Source organism: Pseudophryne corroboree, chromosome 7 (genome assembly GCF_028390025.1).
Source record: "Pseudophryne corroboree isolate aPseCor3 chromosome 7, aPseCor3.hap2, whole genome shotgun sequence".
NCBI lineage: Eukaryota > Metazoa > Chordata > Amphibia > Anura > Myobatrachidae > Pseudophryne > Pseudophryne corroboree.
In genome coordinates this window covers 93,269,602-93,287,173 of record NC_086450.1, presented here as the reverse complement: position 1 = coordinate 93,287,173, position 17,572 = coordinate 93,269,602, and the positions used below count along the sequence as shown (strand labels likewise).

Below are 17,572 nucleotides of genomic sequence, written 5' to 3'. Positions count from 1 at the left end.
TACTCTGGCTAAAGAGGACCTGGAGTTCTCTCATTCGGTGCTGCAGAGTCATCCGCACTCTCCCGCCCGTTTGGGAGCTTTGGTATAATCCCCATGGTCCTGACGGAGTCCCAGCATCCACTAGGACGTTAGAGAAAATAAGAATTTACTTACCGATAATTCTATTTCTCATAGTCCGTAGTGGATGCTGGGCGCCCATCCCAAGTGCGGATTGTCTGCAATGCTTGTACATAGTTATTGTTACAAAAATCGGGTTATTACTGTTGTTGTGAGCCATCTGTTCAGAGGCTACTTCGTTTGTGTTATCATACTGTTAACTGGGTTCAGATCACAAGTTGTACGGTGTGATGGGTGTGGCTGGTATGAGTCTTACCCGGGATTCAAGATCCTTTCTTATTGTGTACGCTCGTCCGGGCACAGTACCTAACTGAGGCTTGGAGGAGGGTCATAGGGGGAGGAGCCAGTACGCACCATGTGACCTAAAAGCTTTTTTAGATGTGCCCTGTCTCCTGCGGAGCCCGCTATTCCCCAAGGTCCTGACGGAGTCCCAGCATCCACTACGGACTATGAGAAATAGAATTATCGGTAAGTAAATTCTTATTTTCTCTGACGTCCTAGTGGATGCTGGGTACTCCGTAAGGACCATGGGGAATAGACGGGCTCCGCAGGAGACTGGGCACTCTAAAAGAAAGATTAGGTACTATCTGGTGTGCACTGGCTCCTCCCTCTATGCCCCTCCTCCAGACCTCAGTTAGAATCTGTGCCCGGCTCGAGCTGGTTGCACACTAGGGGCTCTCCTGAGCTCTTAGTAAAGAAAGTATTTGTTAGGTTATTTATTTTCAGTGAGATCTGCTGGCAACAGACTCACTGCTACGAGGGACTTAGGGGAGAGAAGCGAACCTACCTGCTTGCAGCTATCTTGGGCTTCTAGGCTACTGGACACCATTAGCTCCAGAGGGATCGAACACAGGCCCAGCCTCGGTCGTCCAGTCCCGGAGCCGCGCCGCCGTCCCCCTTGCAGAGCCAGAAGACGGAAGATTCCGAGGAGAAAATCGGCGGCTGAAGACTCCGTTCTTCATTAAGGTAGCGCACAGCACTGCAGCTGTGCGCCATTGCTCCCCATGCACACCACATACTCCGGTCACTGATGGGTGCAGGGCGCTGGGGGGGGGGGCGCCCTGGGCTGCAATTAGATTACCTTAAAAATGGCAAAAAACACATAATATAGTCTAATAAACTATATATGTGTAAAAATCCCCTGCCATAATATTAATAAAAAGAGCGGGAGAAGCCCGCCGAAAAAGGGGCGGGGCTATCTCCCTCAGCACACTGGCGCCATTTCCTCTTCACAGCTCCACTGGAAGGACGCTCCCCAGGCTCTCCCCTGCAGTTTCCAGGCTCAATAGGATAAAAAAGAGAGGGGGGGGCACTAAATTTAGGCGCAATACTGTGTATTATAGCTGCTATAGGGAAAATCACTTTGTGTAGTGTAAATCCCTGTTTTATATAGCGCTGTGGTGTGTGCTGGCATACTCTCTCTCTGTCTCCCCAAAGGACTTTGTGGGGTCCTGTCCTCAGTCAGAGCATTCTCTGTGTGTGTGTGCGGTGTGTCGGTACGGCTGTGTCGACATGTTTGATGAGGAGGCTTATGTGGAGGCGGAGCAGGTGCCGATAAATGTGATGTCACCCCCTGCGGGGTCGACACCAGAGTGGATGAATATGTGGAAGGTATTAACCGACAGTGTCAACTCCTTACATAAAAGGTTCGATGACATAACAGCTGTGGGACAGCCGGCTTCTCAGCCAGTGCCTGCCCAGGCGTCTCAAAGGCCATCAGGGGCTCAAAAACGCCCGCTACCTCAGATGGCAGACACAGATGTCGACACGGAGTCTGACTCCAGTGTCAACGACGACGAGACTAATGTACATTCCACTAGGGCTATCCGTTGCATGATTACGGCAATGAAAAATGTGTTGCACATTTCTGACATTAACCCAGGTACCACAAAAAAGGGTATTATGTTTGGGGAGAAAAAGCAACCAGTGGTTTTTCCCCCTTCAGATGAGTTAAATGAAGTGTGTGAAGAAGCGTGGGCATCCCCTGATAAAAAACTAGTGATTTCTAAAAAGTTACTAATGGCGTACCCTTTCCCGCCAGAGGACAGGGTACGTTGGGAGACATCCCCGAGGGTGGATAAAGCGCTCACACGCTTGTCAAAAAAGGTGGCACTACCGTCTCAGGATACGGCCGCCTTAAAGGAGCCTGCGGATAGAAAGCAGGAGGCTATCCTGAAGTCTGTATATACACACTCAGGTACGATACTGAGACCTGCTATTGCTTCAGCATGGATGTGCAGTGCTGCAGCAGCGTGGTCTGATTCCCTGTCTGATAATATTGATTCCCTTGACAGGGACACTATATTGCTAACCATAGAGCATATTAAAGACGTAGTCTTATACATGAGAGATGCACAGAGGGATATTTGCCGGCTGGCATCTAGAATAAATGCAATGTCCATTTCTGCCAGGAGAGTATTATGGACTCGGCAGTGGACAGGTGATGCGGATTCTAAAAGGCACATGGAGGTTTTGCCTTACAAGGGTGAGGAATTGTTTGGGGATGGTCTCCTGGACCTCGTTTCCACAGCGACAGCTGGGAAGTCGACATTTTTACCCCAGGTTCCCTCACAGCCAAAGAAAGCACCGTATTATCAGGTACAGTCCTTTCGGCACCAGAAAGGCAAGCGGGTTAAAGGCGCGTCCTTTCTGCCCAGAGGCAGGGGTAGAGGGAAAAAGCTGCACCATACAGCCAGTTCCCAAGAACAGAAATCCTCCCCTGCTTCCACTAAATCCACCGCATGACGCTGGGGCTCCACTGGTGGAGCCAGGTGCGGTGGGGGCCCGTCTCCGGAACTTCAGCGACCGGTGGGTTCGCTCACAAGTGGATCCCTGGGTTCTACAAGTGGTATCTCAGGGATACAAGCTGGAATTCGAGACGTCTCCCCCTCGCCGTTACCTCAAATCAGCCTTGCCAGCTACTCCCCCGGACAGGGAGGTAGTGCTGGCGGCAATTCACAAGCTGTTCCTCCAGCAGGTGATAATAAAAGTTCCCCTCCTTCAACAGGGACGGGGTTACTATTCCACAATGTTTGTGGTACCGAAACCAGACGGTTCGGTGAGACCCATTCTAAATTTAAAATCCTTGAACACTTATATAAGAAGGTTCAAGTTCAAAATGGAATCGCTCATGGCGGTTATTGCAAGCCTGGAAGAAGGGGATTACATGGTATCACTAGACATCACGGATGCGTACCTGCATGTCCCCATTTACCCACCTCACCAGGTGTACCTCAGTTTTGTGGTACAAGACTGCCATTACCAATTCCAGACGTTGCCGTTTGGTCTGTCCACGGCACCGAGGGTATTTACCAAGGTAATGGCCGAAATGATGATACTCCTTCGAAAGAAGGGAGTTATAATTATCCCATACTTGGACGATCTCCTTATAAAGGCGAGGCCCAGGGAACAGTTGTTGGTCGGAGTAGCACTATCTCAGGAAGTGCTTCAACAGCACGGCTGGATTCTGAATATTCCAAAGTCGCAGCTGGTTCCTACGACGCGTCTGCTGTTCCTGGGTATGATTCTGGACACAGAACAGAAGAAGGTGTTTCTCCCGGAGGAGAAGGCCAAGGAGTTGTCATCTCTGGTCAGAGACCTCCTGAAACCAAAACAGGTGTCTGTGCATCACTGCACGCGAGTCCTGGGAAAGATGGTAGCTTCTTACGAGGCAATTCCATTCGGCAGGTTCCATGCAAGGATCTTTCAGTGGGATCTGTTAGACAAGTGGTCCGGATCGCATCTTCAGATGCATCGGCTGATCACCCTGTCCCCGAGGGCCAGGGTGTCTCTGCTGTGGTGGCTGCAGAGTGCTCATCTTCTAGAGGGCCGCAGATTCGGCATACAGGACTGGGTCCTGGTGACCACGGATGCAAGCCTCCGAGGTTGGGGGGTAGTCACTCAGGGAAGAAACTTCCAAGGACAATGGTCGAGTCAGGAGGCTTCCCTACACATAAATATTCTGGAACGAAGGGCCATTTACAATGCCCTAAGTCAGGCAAGACCCCTGCTTCAAAACCAGCCGGTACTGATTCAGTTAGACAACATCACGGCGGTCGCCCATGTAAACCGACAGGGCGGCACAAGAAGCAGGATGGCGATGGCAGAAGCCACAAGGATTCTCCGATGGGCGGAAAATCACGTGATAGCACTGTCAGCAGTGTTCATTCCGGGAGTGGACAACTGGGAAGCAGACTTCCTCAGCAGGCATGACCTCCGCCCGGGAGAGTGGGGACTTCATCCAGAAGTCTTCCAACTGATTGTAAACCGTTGGGAAAGGCCACAGGTGGACATGATGGCGTCCCGCCTAAACAAAAAGCTAAAAAGATATTGCGCCAGGTCAAGGGACCCTCAGGCGATAGCTGTGGACGCTCTAGTGACACCGTGGGTGTACCAGTCGGTTTATGTGTTCCCTCCTCTTCCTCTCATACCAAAGGTGCTGAGGATAATAAGAAAGAGAGGAGTAAGAACTATACTTATCGTTCCGGATTGGCCAAGAAGGACTTGGTACCCGGAACTGCAAGAAATGATCTCAGAGGACCCTTGGCCTCTGCCTCTCAGACAGGACCTGCTACAGCAGGGGCCCTGTCTGTTCCAAGACTTACCGCGGCTGCGTTTGACGGCATGGCGGTTGAACGCCGGATCCTGATGGAAAAGGGCATTCCGGTTGAAGTCATTCCTACGCTGATAAAAGCTAGGAAAGATGCGACAGCAAAGCATTATCACCGCATATGGCGAAAATATGTTGCTTGGTGTGAGGCTATGAAGGCCCCCACAGAAGAATTTCAGCTGGGTCGATTTCTGCACTTCCTACAGTCAGGAGTGACTATGGGCCTAAAATTGGGTTCCATTAAAGTCCAGATTTCGGCCCTGTCTATTTTCTTTCAAAAAGAACTGGCTTCACTGCCTGAAGTTCAGACGTTTGTTAAGGGAATGCTGCATATTCAGCCACCTTTTGTGCCCCCAATGGCACCTTGGGATCTCAACGTTGTGTTGGATTTCCTAAAATCACATTGGTTTGAGCCACTTCAGACCGTGGATTTAAAATATCTCACGTGGAAAGTGGTCATGCTTTTGGCCTTGGCTTCGGCTAGGCGGGTGTCAGAATTGGCGGCTTTGTCCTGTAAAAGCCCCTATCTGATCTTCCATATGGACAGAGCAGCATTGAAGACGCGTCCCCAATTTCTCCCTAAGGTGGTATCAGCGTTTCATTTGAACCAACCTATTGTGGTGCCTGCGGCTACTCGGGACTTGGAGGCCTCCAAGTTACTGGACGTAGTCCGGGCCCTGAAAATCTATGTTTCCAGGACGGCTAGAGTCAGAAAAACTGACTCGCTGTTTATCCTGCATGCACCCAACAAGCTGGGTGCTCCTGCTTCTAAGCAGACTATTGCTCGCTGGATCTGCTCCACGATTCAACTTGCACATTCTGCGGCTGGACTGCCGCATCCTAAATCAGTAAAGGCCCATTCCACGAGGAAGGTGGGCTCTTCTTGGGCGGCTGCCCGAGGGGTCTCGGCTTTACAACTTTGCCGAGCTGCTACCTGGTCGGGATCAAACACGTTTGCAAAATTCTACAAGTTTGATACCCTGGCTGAGGAGGACCTTGAGTTTGCTCATTCGGTGCTGCAGAGTCATCCGCACTCTCCCGCCCGTTTGGGAGCTTTGGTATAATCCCCATGGTCCTTACGGAGTTCCCAGCATCCACTAGGACGTCAGAGAAAATAAGAATTTACTCACCGGTAATTCTATTTCTCGTAGTCCGTAGTGGATGCTGGGCGCCCATCCCAAGTGCGGATTGTCTGCAATACTTGTATATAGTTATTGCCTAACTAAAGGGTTATTGTTATGAGCCATCTGTTCGTGAGGCTTAGTTATTATTCATACTGTTAACTGGGTATAGTATCACGAGTTGTACGGTGTGATTGGTGTGGCTGGTATGAGTCTTACCCGGGATTCCAAATCCTTTCCTTATTGTGTCAGCTCTTCCGGGCACAGTTTCCCTAACTGAGGTCTGGAGGAGGGGCATAGAGGGAGGAGCCAGTGCACACCAGTAGTCCTAATTATTTCTTAGAGTGCCCAGTCTCCTGCGGAGCCCGTCTATTCCCCATGGTCCTTACGGAGTTCCCAGCATCCACTACGGACTACGAGAAATAGAATTACCGGTGAGTAAATTCTTATCATCCTAAAGACTGCAAATCTGAATCATGGCTGTGGTCAGCCAAATACTGGCTTTGTTCACTGTTGTAAAGTAAGATGTGTTATACAATTGGTCAGCACATGGTGATTAGAAAACAGTATCTGTGGAGCACTGCAAGCATTGTGAGTTCAGGCTCACCTGCAGCAGCTTTGCTTAATTCACTTAGCCACACCACAATTGGATACGCCTGATCTCATCTGATCTTGGAAGCTGAGCAGTGTTGGGCCTGGTTAGCCACCTGGGAATACAAGGTGCTGTAGGTATTTTTAAATCTACAGCCATACCACACTGGATTCGGGACCCATTAACTAAGCTGCGGTTAAGCAGCAGACTTCTCAGGTTTTTAAGCCTGTGAGTGGTCACATTTATACCGCTTTCAGTTTCAGACTTCTAAGAATTATTATACTTCTGAATCAGGATATATCTGGATATATGTATATGGGTATATAATATATATGTGTATGTATGCATATATGAAATATATATATATATTTACAAGGTCTGAGTATGTGTGAATATACATGGTTTTATATGTGTATATATGTATATATATATATATATATATATATATATATATATATATATATATATATATATATATATATAATATGCTGACATAAAAAAATCTTTTTTGGCAAGACTACAGTGGCGCAATTGGTTGGCACACAGTGCTTATTAAACAGTATCTGTTGAGCACTGCAAACATTGTGAGGTCAGGCCTCACCTCCCCAGTGGCCTAATGGATAGGACACTGCCCTCCTAAACCAGGGATTGTGTGTTCAGGTACCATCTGGATTGCAAGTCACTACAGCAACCATTTCATCACCAGAGTTGATGTTTAAACAGCAGCTTTTGCTTATTATTTTTACAGGTGGCTCTGTAGCCAAGTGGTTAGGCTTCCCGCCCACAGTGAACATTGTGATTGCATGGACACTGGTTCAGATCCTGGTTTAACAGGTGTAATATATATATATATATATATATATATATATATATATATATATATAATAATAAAAAAACATGGTAGGACACCATTTTTAACGTTACTTCCTGGGTCTTTGCTGGAGGTTGCTGCCCTACAACACTCAGCCTCTGGGGGGTTGTTAGGAATTTAATTTATTAATTGTTTTTGACAGCATGTCTCTACAGGAAGATTCACTATTGCTGGAAACCACATGCACGGTAATGCAGGTTTATACACAGATTACTTCCGTGATGTACTTACTGGTCGGGGTACATGATCACTAAGTCTAGTGCATAATCAAACAAGCAGCTTCGCTGCAGAGTCGGTCACACAGTGTGTCGGACAAATTCGACTGCGCAGACAGACCCTTACCGGTCCTCTTTGGGGGGAATGCGGGCGCATGTACTGCCTGAGAGGGAAAAATTTACTGTTTCAGCTAGATTGTTGCGGTCGATTCGCCGTCAGCCCTCATAGCACCAGGCCAGTACGTTAGGTTCTCAGCGAAGGCTGAACAATTTCCAATGAGAGACAATTGCAATTATTGGGCGTTTAACTACCTATCGGAGTGTACCCTACACAGCAGTAGGGCTGTTGCTTCGCCCTGCTTTGGTAAGGGTTTGATGTAACAAGGCTGTAGTGGCAGGGCGCTCCAGTTCAGGTTTGCCCTAAATAAAGACCACCTTACACTTCTTGCTGCCTACAGCTTCTGTGAAATTGGCAGTTGGTTCTTGCGTCTCAGCTTCGCTAGTGGCGCACAACGTCCACTTTGGCTAAGTTCCAAACGAGAATAGATCGCAGACAGAGTGGGGGGGAAAATCTGATTTCCTACCATTGTCTACGCAAATTCCTGAATGATTCCGTCTCAACGATTTCAATTCCTAGGTATGATTCTCGATACGGTAAATCAAAGAATTTACCTACCCAGACAGAAGTACAGGTCATTCGTCATCTGGTACAATTAGTGCTCAAGCCTCGCACAGTCTCTGTTCATTTGTACATTCGGCTATTAGACACAATGGTGGCGGCTTTTGAAGCGCTTCAGTTCGGAAGACTTCACTCACGTCCTTTTTAACTGGATGTACTCGCAATGGTTGGCTGTGGCCTAACGAGTACAGTGTCTGCCTGCAATGCATGCCAAAAACAATGGTAGGGCTCGCTTCTGCAGATTCACCGCAGGGTGAGGTGGTCTCCAAGGGCCAGGGTGTCTCTACTCTGGTGGCTCAAGGTACAGAATCTAACCGCAGGAAACGGTTCGGCGCCTGGAATTGGATAATTCTCACGGCGGACGTGAGTCTCAGAGGTTGGGGAGCTGTAGTTCAAAATTTTCAGCTCCAGTGTCTCTGGGCGGATCACGAAAGATTGCTGTCTATAAATGTCCTGGAACTCCGGGCAATTTACAATGCGCTACGACAAGCAGTGCAATGCTGCAGGCTCATGCTGTTCAGGTGCAGTCAGACAATGCGACGGTGGTCACATACATCAACAAACAAGGAGGAACGAAAAGCCGCATGGCAATGCGGGAAGTAGCTCGAGTCCTCAATTGGGCCGAGGTGATTTTGTCGGCAGTATTCATTCTGGGAGTGGACAACTGGGAGGCGGATTATCTCAGCTGCCGGGATTTTTATCCAGGATGTGCATTAAATCCAGAAGTGTTTCACATGCTGGTCCAGAAGTAGGGTTACCCGCAAGTGGACCTGATGGCATCTCGCCACAATAATCAAACGCCCCAGTACGTGTCCAGAACGAGAGATCCAAAGGCAGTGGCGGTGGATGCTCTCACAGTCAGGTGGCCATACAGTCTAGTGTATCTGTTTCCACCGTTTCCGCTGCTTCCTCTATTGCTAAAACGGATCAAAAGAGAGTTCGTCACAGTCATACTAGTGGCGCCTCATTGGCCACGGAGAGCTTGGTTCTCGGATCTTCGCGGAATACTCGCAGACGATCCTTGGCCGCTCCCACTACGTCTGGACCTGTTACAACAGGGTCCGTTTCTTTACCCCGATTTAGCGTGGCTGCGTTTGACGGGGTGGCTGTTGAGACCGCCCTCTTAAGAAGAGAGGGCATTCCAGAATCAGTCATTCCAACCATGTTACGAGCTAGAAAGCCGGTTACGGCAGCTCATTATTACAGAATTTGGCGTGCCTATATAGGTTGGTGTGAAGCTCGCAAGTTTCCGACATCTTCTTTCAAGTTATCCCGTCTTTAGTTATTTCTACAGACGGGGTTAGATGGAGGTCTACGTCTATCCACACTAAAAGTGCAGATATCTGCTTTGTCAATCTACTTTCAAAGACGATTGGCTCTTTTGCCATCAGTACACACCTTTATGCAGGGTGTCCTCAGAGTACAGCCTCCATTCATTCCACCTACAGCGCCATGGGACTTGAATCTGGTTTTAGATTTCATTTTGAACCCTTACAACAAGTGGATATTAAATTTCTCACTTGGAAAACAATTTTTCTTCTAGCCTTGGCTTCGGCAAGGCGGGTTTCAGATTTGGGTGCCTTGTCATGCAAGCCACCATATTTGGTGTTTCATGATGACAGAGCGGAACTTCGGACGAATCCCGCTTTCTTACCAAAGGTAGTGTCATCTTTTCACATCAACCAACCAATAGTAGTTCCTGTGTTATCAGGACATTCTGAAACTCTGGATGTGGTACGCGCTTTATGCGTTTATGTGTCTCGAACGTCCACAGCTCGTAAGACGGATACGTTGTTTGTTCTCTATGATGTTGCCAAGAGGGGTTGGCCAGCCTCTAAGCAGACCTTATCCAGATGGATAAAACTGACCATACGTCAGGCTTACCTTCATGCTAGGTTACAGCCGCCTACATCAGTGACCGCTCATTCCACACGTTCTGTGGGAACTTCATGGGCAGCTGGTCGGGGAGTTTCTACGACACAGCAAGTTTAACTATTCAGTGCCTAGTTCCAGTGGAACCGTCCATATCCCAAGAGTACTCCAGTGCCCCCTATGGATTCAAAGAAAAGGATTTATCTGGTAAGTACCAAAATCCTATTTTCTCTGCTCTGAGTCAGCTGTATTGCACAGGAGACAAGCGTATGTATGCCCCGGCCGACACCCGGCAGCTGTGCAGTCACAGCTGCCAGGCGGGAACAGCTGCCAGGGCCGGAAGTATAGAACCAGGTAGCCGGAAGCTGCAATAATTGTGGGGCCCGGCCCCATGTGTGTGCCAGCGGATGCGCTCTCAGTGCAGTTGCGCTGTGTGCAACGCACTGCTGGCACACACCTAGTTACGGCCCTGCACTTTATGGTATATTCATGTATGCACTGAGTAAGCTCCTGTTCATTGTGATGTCTGTTGGTGTCAGTAGCTCAGCTCTCTGTAAGCATGCTGATGTCTGTATTGGCTTGTATCGACTCCTCAGTACTCTGCTACTAATACCCTTTTCAGACAGAAAGGCAAATTCTCGGATGAAGAAGTTCTACCTGGTAATTTGCCAAAAAACACGGGTGCTTTTTCTGTGTGAAAAGGTCAACCCAGGCTGAAATTCCTGGTACTTCGATCAAGAATTTACCTGGGTTGGAGACCTGGGAATTTTGATGCGGGTTGACCCTTTCACAGAGACGAAATATCTTGGTATCTTAGTTGCTCCAGAAATTGCCGGGTATAAATTCTTGAACCAGTAATTTGCTTCTCTGAGTGAAAGGGGGGGTCAGGGGTCAGGCAGAGACCGGCAAAACGACCCGGCACTAAAATGCCAGGTAATTGCCGGGATTTCTGTCTGAAAAGGGTATTAGTGGCAGCCAGGTTGTTGCATCAACTAAGTAACCTAATGGCTCGACAGGAGCCAACTTTTAAAATAATGATTGGGGAACCTTTCATAACTCCGCATCCACATGTCTAAAAAAATTCCATTCGTAGACGTGGTCATTCTGTAGACCAAAATATGCTCCCTTTGCCTATCGGAGTCCCTCTCCCTTATGCCAATTGAGTCTTCATACCAGGGAATTCTTGCCTCTCAACATGACCCATTCTAGGAGGGACATTATGCTCTGATCCTTGACTTCACTCTTAATTTATGATTGCTGCAACTGTGTTGAATTAATTGTTTAATATGAAAGCTGTTTCAGCACAGGTGATGGTAATCATAGAGTAAGAATGAATGGGGTAATTCAGAGATGGAGGCATACCTTGCAGTCGTGGTAGGGTTACCACCTCATCCCTTTAATTCTGGACACACATTAATTACACAGGTTCTGTGGCTGGCTTACTTCAAGACTCCATTTCACCTGGTTTTAATAAGCCACAGAAGCTGTGTAATTAATGTGTCCAGAATTAAAGGGATGAGGTGGTAACCCTAATCCGTAGCAAGATCTGCGTCCATTTACTCACATGATGGTGGCCGGCCAGCACAGGACAAGGTCGCCCAGCATGTGTGACAGTATGAAATCACATGGTGACGGGTCACGCAGGCGCACTATGGGCAATGCGTGTGCACAGGCCAGATGAAGCAGCTGCACCCATATCTGAATAAGGCCTGAAGTCCAGTAGCAATTTGTCCTTCCTGGAATGGGTCATGTTGGGAGGTATGGCTTGCCTGATCTTGGAAAAAGAAGAAGCATAGGCTCTTTGATGAGCAGCCATGGTTTGTGGCTGGTGTAAGTATGGAGATGCCTTGTCCAGTCCTCTTCTATTTTCATCAGGGACTAGCTAGACATAGCCAATCAAAGCCAGAGAACTGTATTAAGCATCTTCTAGGCCTTTAGTGTCGGCAATTGAATGCAGGACTGTCGAACAGGGCCTGATCCCACGGCCTGCAGGTGGCCCCATGTAGTCATCAGCCTGTTGGGAAAAGTCTCACTAAAGTCTGTGGTTGATCTTTCCCACGCTCAGGGCTCTTAACTTCATGATTATCAAACAAACGGTACAAGAATAGCATTGTTGCCCAGAGAAACCAATCTGATTATTTTTTTTTTCTACTAAAACATGTTTCCACTTTTTCTACAGTTACTTGTTGTATAGATTATTTTTCAGAAATACTTTAATGTATTTTTTAAATGATAATTATTAATGCTTTCAATTGAATATCTGACTTAGTGGGTTCTGCAGCATTCTGTATGATAGACATTGGGGGTGTTTAATAAATACATATACTGTATGGTATCCATTTGTTACGTATTAAATAGTGTGAAACTGATCGTGGTTAACGTGATGTGCTCGTTACATTAAGCCACAGGTCCCCGAGTCTTTAGAAGTGTCATGACACCGTTAACAGAACTACTGATTTTTGTGGGTCATATAACTTTACTTTAAATACAATGACAGTTTAAGATTAATTTATGCTGAGTTATAATTGTTGTTATGTCTTATGGGTTTTGTAAGTCACTGTTTTTCGTGTTTTGCTTATTTGTGTACTTGGGCACTGTGGCTCCCTTGTGGCGCCATATAAAGGTAGGTTCGGTATATCTTATGGTAACTCGTTCTCACCGACTTCTTGGAAGCTTACGGTGATTATCGGTTGTCGGGTCAACTTTACAGTTGTCCGTTAGAAAATAATAACTTGCTCTGTCAATCCGCCGAAAGAATACATTATCGCATTTGTTATAAATACATGTGAATGGCTATTTCCTGTATATGTAAATGACACATTATATTGATGCTAGGAGGTACTGATTTATAAAAAAAAAAAATGACTTGTTGTTTAAGACTTGACAGTTAACCACTAATTAATTAGACAAAACCGAAATTGGAACACTTCAGCATTTACATTATGAGTGCATTCTCAGCCATATGTTTTCTGAAAGCACCATTTGTGATGAATTGCGTAAAATTCTGAGAACTTTTTTTGGGTGTGGATTAAAAGATAGACAATGAATAGGTCAACACATATGGTTGACAGGGTTTAAAGGTCGACATGGAAAAGTTTGACAGGTACAACATGTTGACGGGGTCAAATGGTCAACAAGGAAAATGGGTGACACAAAAATGGGCGACCACAATTTTTTAGTTTTGGGATGTTGTGTATGTTTAACCATACCTAAGCCAAATTAGTCAAAACGTGTATACTCGCGGGCATGCTTTGCTCTCCATGCTTTGGGCACAGGTTACAATTCCCAATTGTAGTCCACATGGATGGTAAATGATGAAAAGATTGCAAAAAAACACCCCTACAACTTGTGTTGACCATTGCCATGTCGACCTTTTGAACCTATTGACCTTTTGTACCTGTCGACCTTATGTACATGTCGACCTATTGGCTGTCGATCCGGAACCCCTGTTTTTCAAGTGGCAATTATCAGAGGCAGCATTAATACATACAAATGGAGTGGTGAGAACATTTAATTGGCCACTTGTTAAGCTGGGTATACACAGTCGATCTGCAGATATATGTATAGCCGGATCAGGCAATGTGTTGTGTATACACACTGCCCGATCCGTCTTGACTGATGTCACAAACTGGGCGGGCAGCTACTTGCATCTGCCCAGTTGCGCTGTCCATCACCGCTGGCTTGTGCAGGAATTGTACGGGCGGTCGGCTGATCACCCGTACACACAGAACGATGTACCAATATATCTGTAGACCTATTGGTCATCGCGTGTGCTGCAGGGCTGACGCGATATGTCTGTGAACGACATATCGTCGGTACACACTGGCCGAAGGACCAGCGATGTATCGGCTGTTCTATAGAATGGCCGATGTATCGTCCAGTGTGTACGCACCTTTAGCTTATGTGGGCTCACAAGCCAATTCTTTAGGCTTTTATCAGATATTCTGCTCGCTAAATTATTTAGAATAATACCTGTATAGCAATTTCAAGTGCCATTATTTATTTATTTTTGAGCTTTTAAGAAATGTCCCGTAATGTGTTTTCATAATGCAACAATTGTGGCAACTGTGTCTAGTTTTATTATCCAGGAGGGCTCATTAAAAACACAGCTATTTTAATGCTATTATAAAAGCAAATAACAATTTGTTAGCAGGAGCAGATATAACAATGCAGACGTGCAATATATGGACAGCTGAGATTACTGAACACTTCTGATTTAAATACATGATACTCCTACTCATCAATTTGCTTTTGTCTAAAATTAATTTCACATTCTTCTACACTCTTATTCTTTGCAATTTCCAATGTATTAAGCACATTAGATGTACATATGACCCATAGTTATATTATAGTGTAGTGCATTGATTACAATTCAATTGAATTTGATTAGATACGTTTGTTATGCAGTGCCTTATTTATCCAGCAGGTGGCACAAAACACTAATTTCATGTGAATTTCCAATGCTGCTGTACTGTGTGTTTTTGGCTGGGATTCATGTACACCGTGTTCCATTATCTAAGCCAGACATCTGACAAGTAAATTGGCTGGAGAATGGGTGGAATTATGAAGAGGTCGATTGCTGCCTCTTTTTAAAAAACAATCAGCTTTCCTAAGCCTGGTCATTTTTTACTCTGGTGACATAAACTTAAGGAATATGTGACATTACATGAACACCAGCTGAATGGGACAGCACAGTGTAATGGCAGCTAGTGATAAGGGTGACTTGTTCAGAAGTCCTGAGTTTAAGGCTGCACCCGTACCGCTGGTTTGTACTTCAAGTAACATTGGGGTACTCTAATATAAACTGGTCCAAAACTGGTGACATTGGTTAGATGGCACGGCAATCGGTGCCTGCTGCAGACAGGAGTGTGGAAGGGATCTGTATGAGATTCCGGTGTATGGTATCCCGGCGTTGGAAATACCGACGCTGGGATACCAAAGTTGAAAATACCGACAGGGGTGAGTAAAGGGTGTTCTAGCCTCTCTACCCGCAGCCTAACCCTACCCCCCCCCCCCCCCCCCCCCCTGCAGCACCGCAGTGTTTACTTGTTCGGGATTCCGGTTGTCTAGATTTCGGCAACGGGATGTTGCTCCCTTTCTTGATTCCGGTGTCGGCATTCAGACTAATGTCGTGACCCCGGCATCGGTATTCTGACTGCCGGGTTCCTGACAGCCGAGATCCTGACTGCTTCCTGTGTAGAAGATGGAGCAGAGGTTAGAGCTACTGTGTTTTGGCTGCACTGGAGATATAAGCAGCAAATGGTTAGACAGTGGTCCTGATTCACAGATGGACGCTAATGCAGCTGCAAGTGCGATTCTCTCGGCCTCGCAGCTGCTATCAGCAAGTGATGCTGTCAGCCAGAAATTAAAAGAGACGCCCACCGGAGCTAATGCAACGCACTCGCACTTGCGTACACATATGCAGCCTATACGCAAGAACAAGGAACACTGGGGTGAAGGGTAGACCTATGGCTACATAGATTGGACCCGGTACTAGTCACGCAGGCACCATGTTTTTGTATGTTAGGACTCGCAGCTGACATCAGAAACTAGCCCCAAAATCGGCCATGACGCACCAGCGTTTTTACAACCACTCCCCACTAACACCATATTAACACCCCCAAAGGTCACTTCCTGTCAAATGCGACAGAATCCTCATTGCGTGCGCATTCGTAGCGGCACCTTGACGTATGCGCAATGCGGACACAGCACATGCGCAGTCTGCCGATAATCTCTCTGTGCCATAGAATATTGTCTTCGTATACATCTCTGAATCAGGACCTCTATACAGGATATATTGGCAAGATGTATGATTATGTATATAGGTGATGTCTCACTTTATGTAACTATTCTAGTACATGATGTAGGTTTACAGCCTATTCGTATTGCTACATCTGTGACATGGCCTATATGCGTGGCCAGACTTTCACAATGTTGTGAGTCAGTTAAGTCCTCAGTCATGTAATGTAGAAGGATTACACTTTGTATATAAACTTGCTTGTTTTCTACATAAAAATGGAAAAGTCACTGATGTGATGTAATTTTCAGGTGGCGGTGTCAGTATGGAACCCTGCTCGTGTGACACCTTTGTTGCCCTTCCTCCTGCAACAACAGGCAACAGAGTTATATTTGGAAAGAACTCAGACCGGTCGAGTGATGAAGTGCAGGAGATTGTATACTTCCCAGGACAGTCTTATCAGCCAGGATCTAAACTTGAGGTAGAAGTATTCTTCCCATGTACAGCATCACTCATAGGGATTGGAAGAAAATGAATAAATATACGCACACACATACAGGGCTTGGGTCTTAGATATGGGATGCTTGTGCCTATCCGGGCCAAGGAATTTTTATGGCTGACGTTTACAAACTAGCATTCAAAAAAATGACTCTTTGCCCATGTTGTTCCACCTAATTAACTTGTGTATCAGTGCTCAGGACAGTTCTCTGTAGAGGAAAAAGCCATCTATCCAGATCTATGTGTATGACCTATAATGCAGCAGTTGTTAGCAAACCAAAAAAGCAATTGGGCAAAACCATGTTGCACTGCAGGTAGGGGAGATGGAGATGTAACATGTGCAGAGAGATTTATATTTGGGTGGGTCATGTTGTTTCTGCGCAGGGTAAATACTGGCTGCTTTATTTTTACACTGCAATTTAGATTTCAGTGTGAACTCACCACACTCAAATCTAACTCTCTCTGCGGGATCAGTACTAAATCCCGCTGGACGGGATCCCGGCGGTCGAAATACCGACGCAGGAATACCGACCACACAATCCCGACAGGGGTGGCGAGCGGAACGCGTCCCTTTGCGGGCTCGCTTCGCTCGCCACGCTGCGGGCACGGTGCCTCGCTACACTCGGCACACTATTATATTCTTCCTCTATGGGTGTCATGGACACCCACGGAGGGGGAATATGTCGGGATTGTGCTGGTCGGGATTCCGGCGTCGGTATTTCGACCGCCGGGATCCCGTCCAGCGGGATCTTGACCGCCTCCCCTCTCTGCACATGTTACATCTGCCCCACCCTGCAGTGCACATGGTTTTGCTCAATTGCTAACTTCTTTGCTTTGCTAACAATTCTGAATAACCCCCAATATCCCATACTCCATACTCGCATTATATGCACCTGGGTTCTTCTCTTTTGACAAATAAACTAGTAGGAATTCATAGCTGCCACACTATAAAATTAATACTTTTCAAATGTGTGCTTGCCAAAGACAGACTGAATAACTATTAAACAACTATGGTGGTCATTCCGAGTTGTTTGCTCGCTAGCTGCTTTTAGCAGTATTGCAAACGCTAAGCCGCCGCCCTCTGGGAGTGTATCTTAGCTTAGCAGAATAGCGAACGAAAGGTTAGCAGTATTGTTACTAAATATTTCCTTGCAGTTTCTGAGTAGCTCCAGACCTACTCCTAGATTGCGATCACCTCAGTCCATTTAGTTCCTGGTTTGACGTCACACACACGCCCTGCGTTTGGCCAGCCACTCCCCCG

The 17,572-nt window shown here is 46.6% G+C and overlaps 1 protein-coding gene across 2 annotated transcripts in view; it reads left to right on the top strand.

Annotated features, from left to right (window-relative positions):
* SCRN3 (secernin 3) overlaps nucleotides 1-17,572 on the top strand; it is a 55,665-nt gene that overhangs the window by 12,289 nt on the left and 25,804 nt on the right. For both annotated transcript variants that reach the window (XM_063933435.1, XM_063933434.1), the window contains exon 2: nucleotides 16,125-16,294. In XM_063933435.1, coding sequence (XP_063789505.1) covers nucleotides 16,125-16,294 — 170 coding nt within the window. The remainder of the gene's footprint in view (nucleotides 1-16,124; nucleotides 16,295-17,572) is intronic.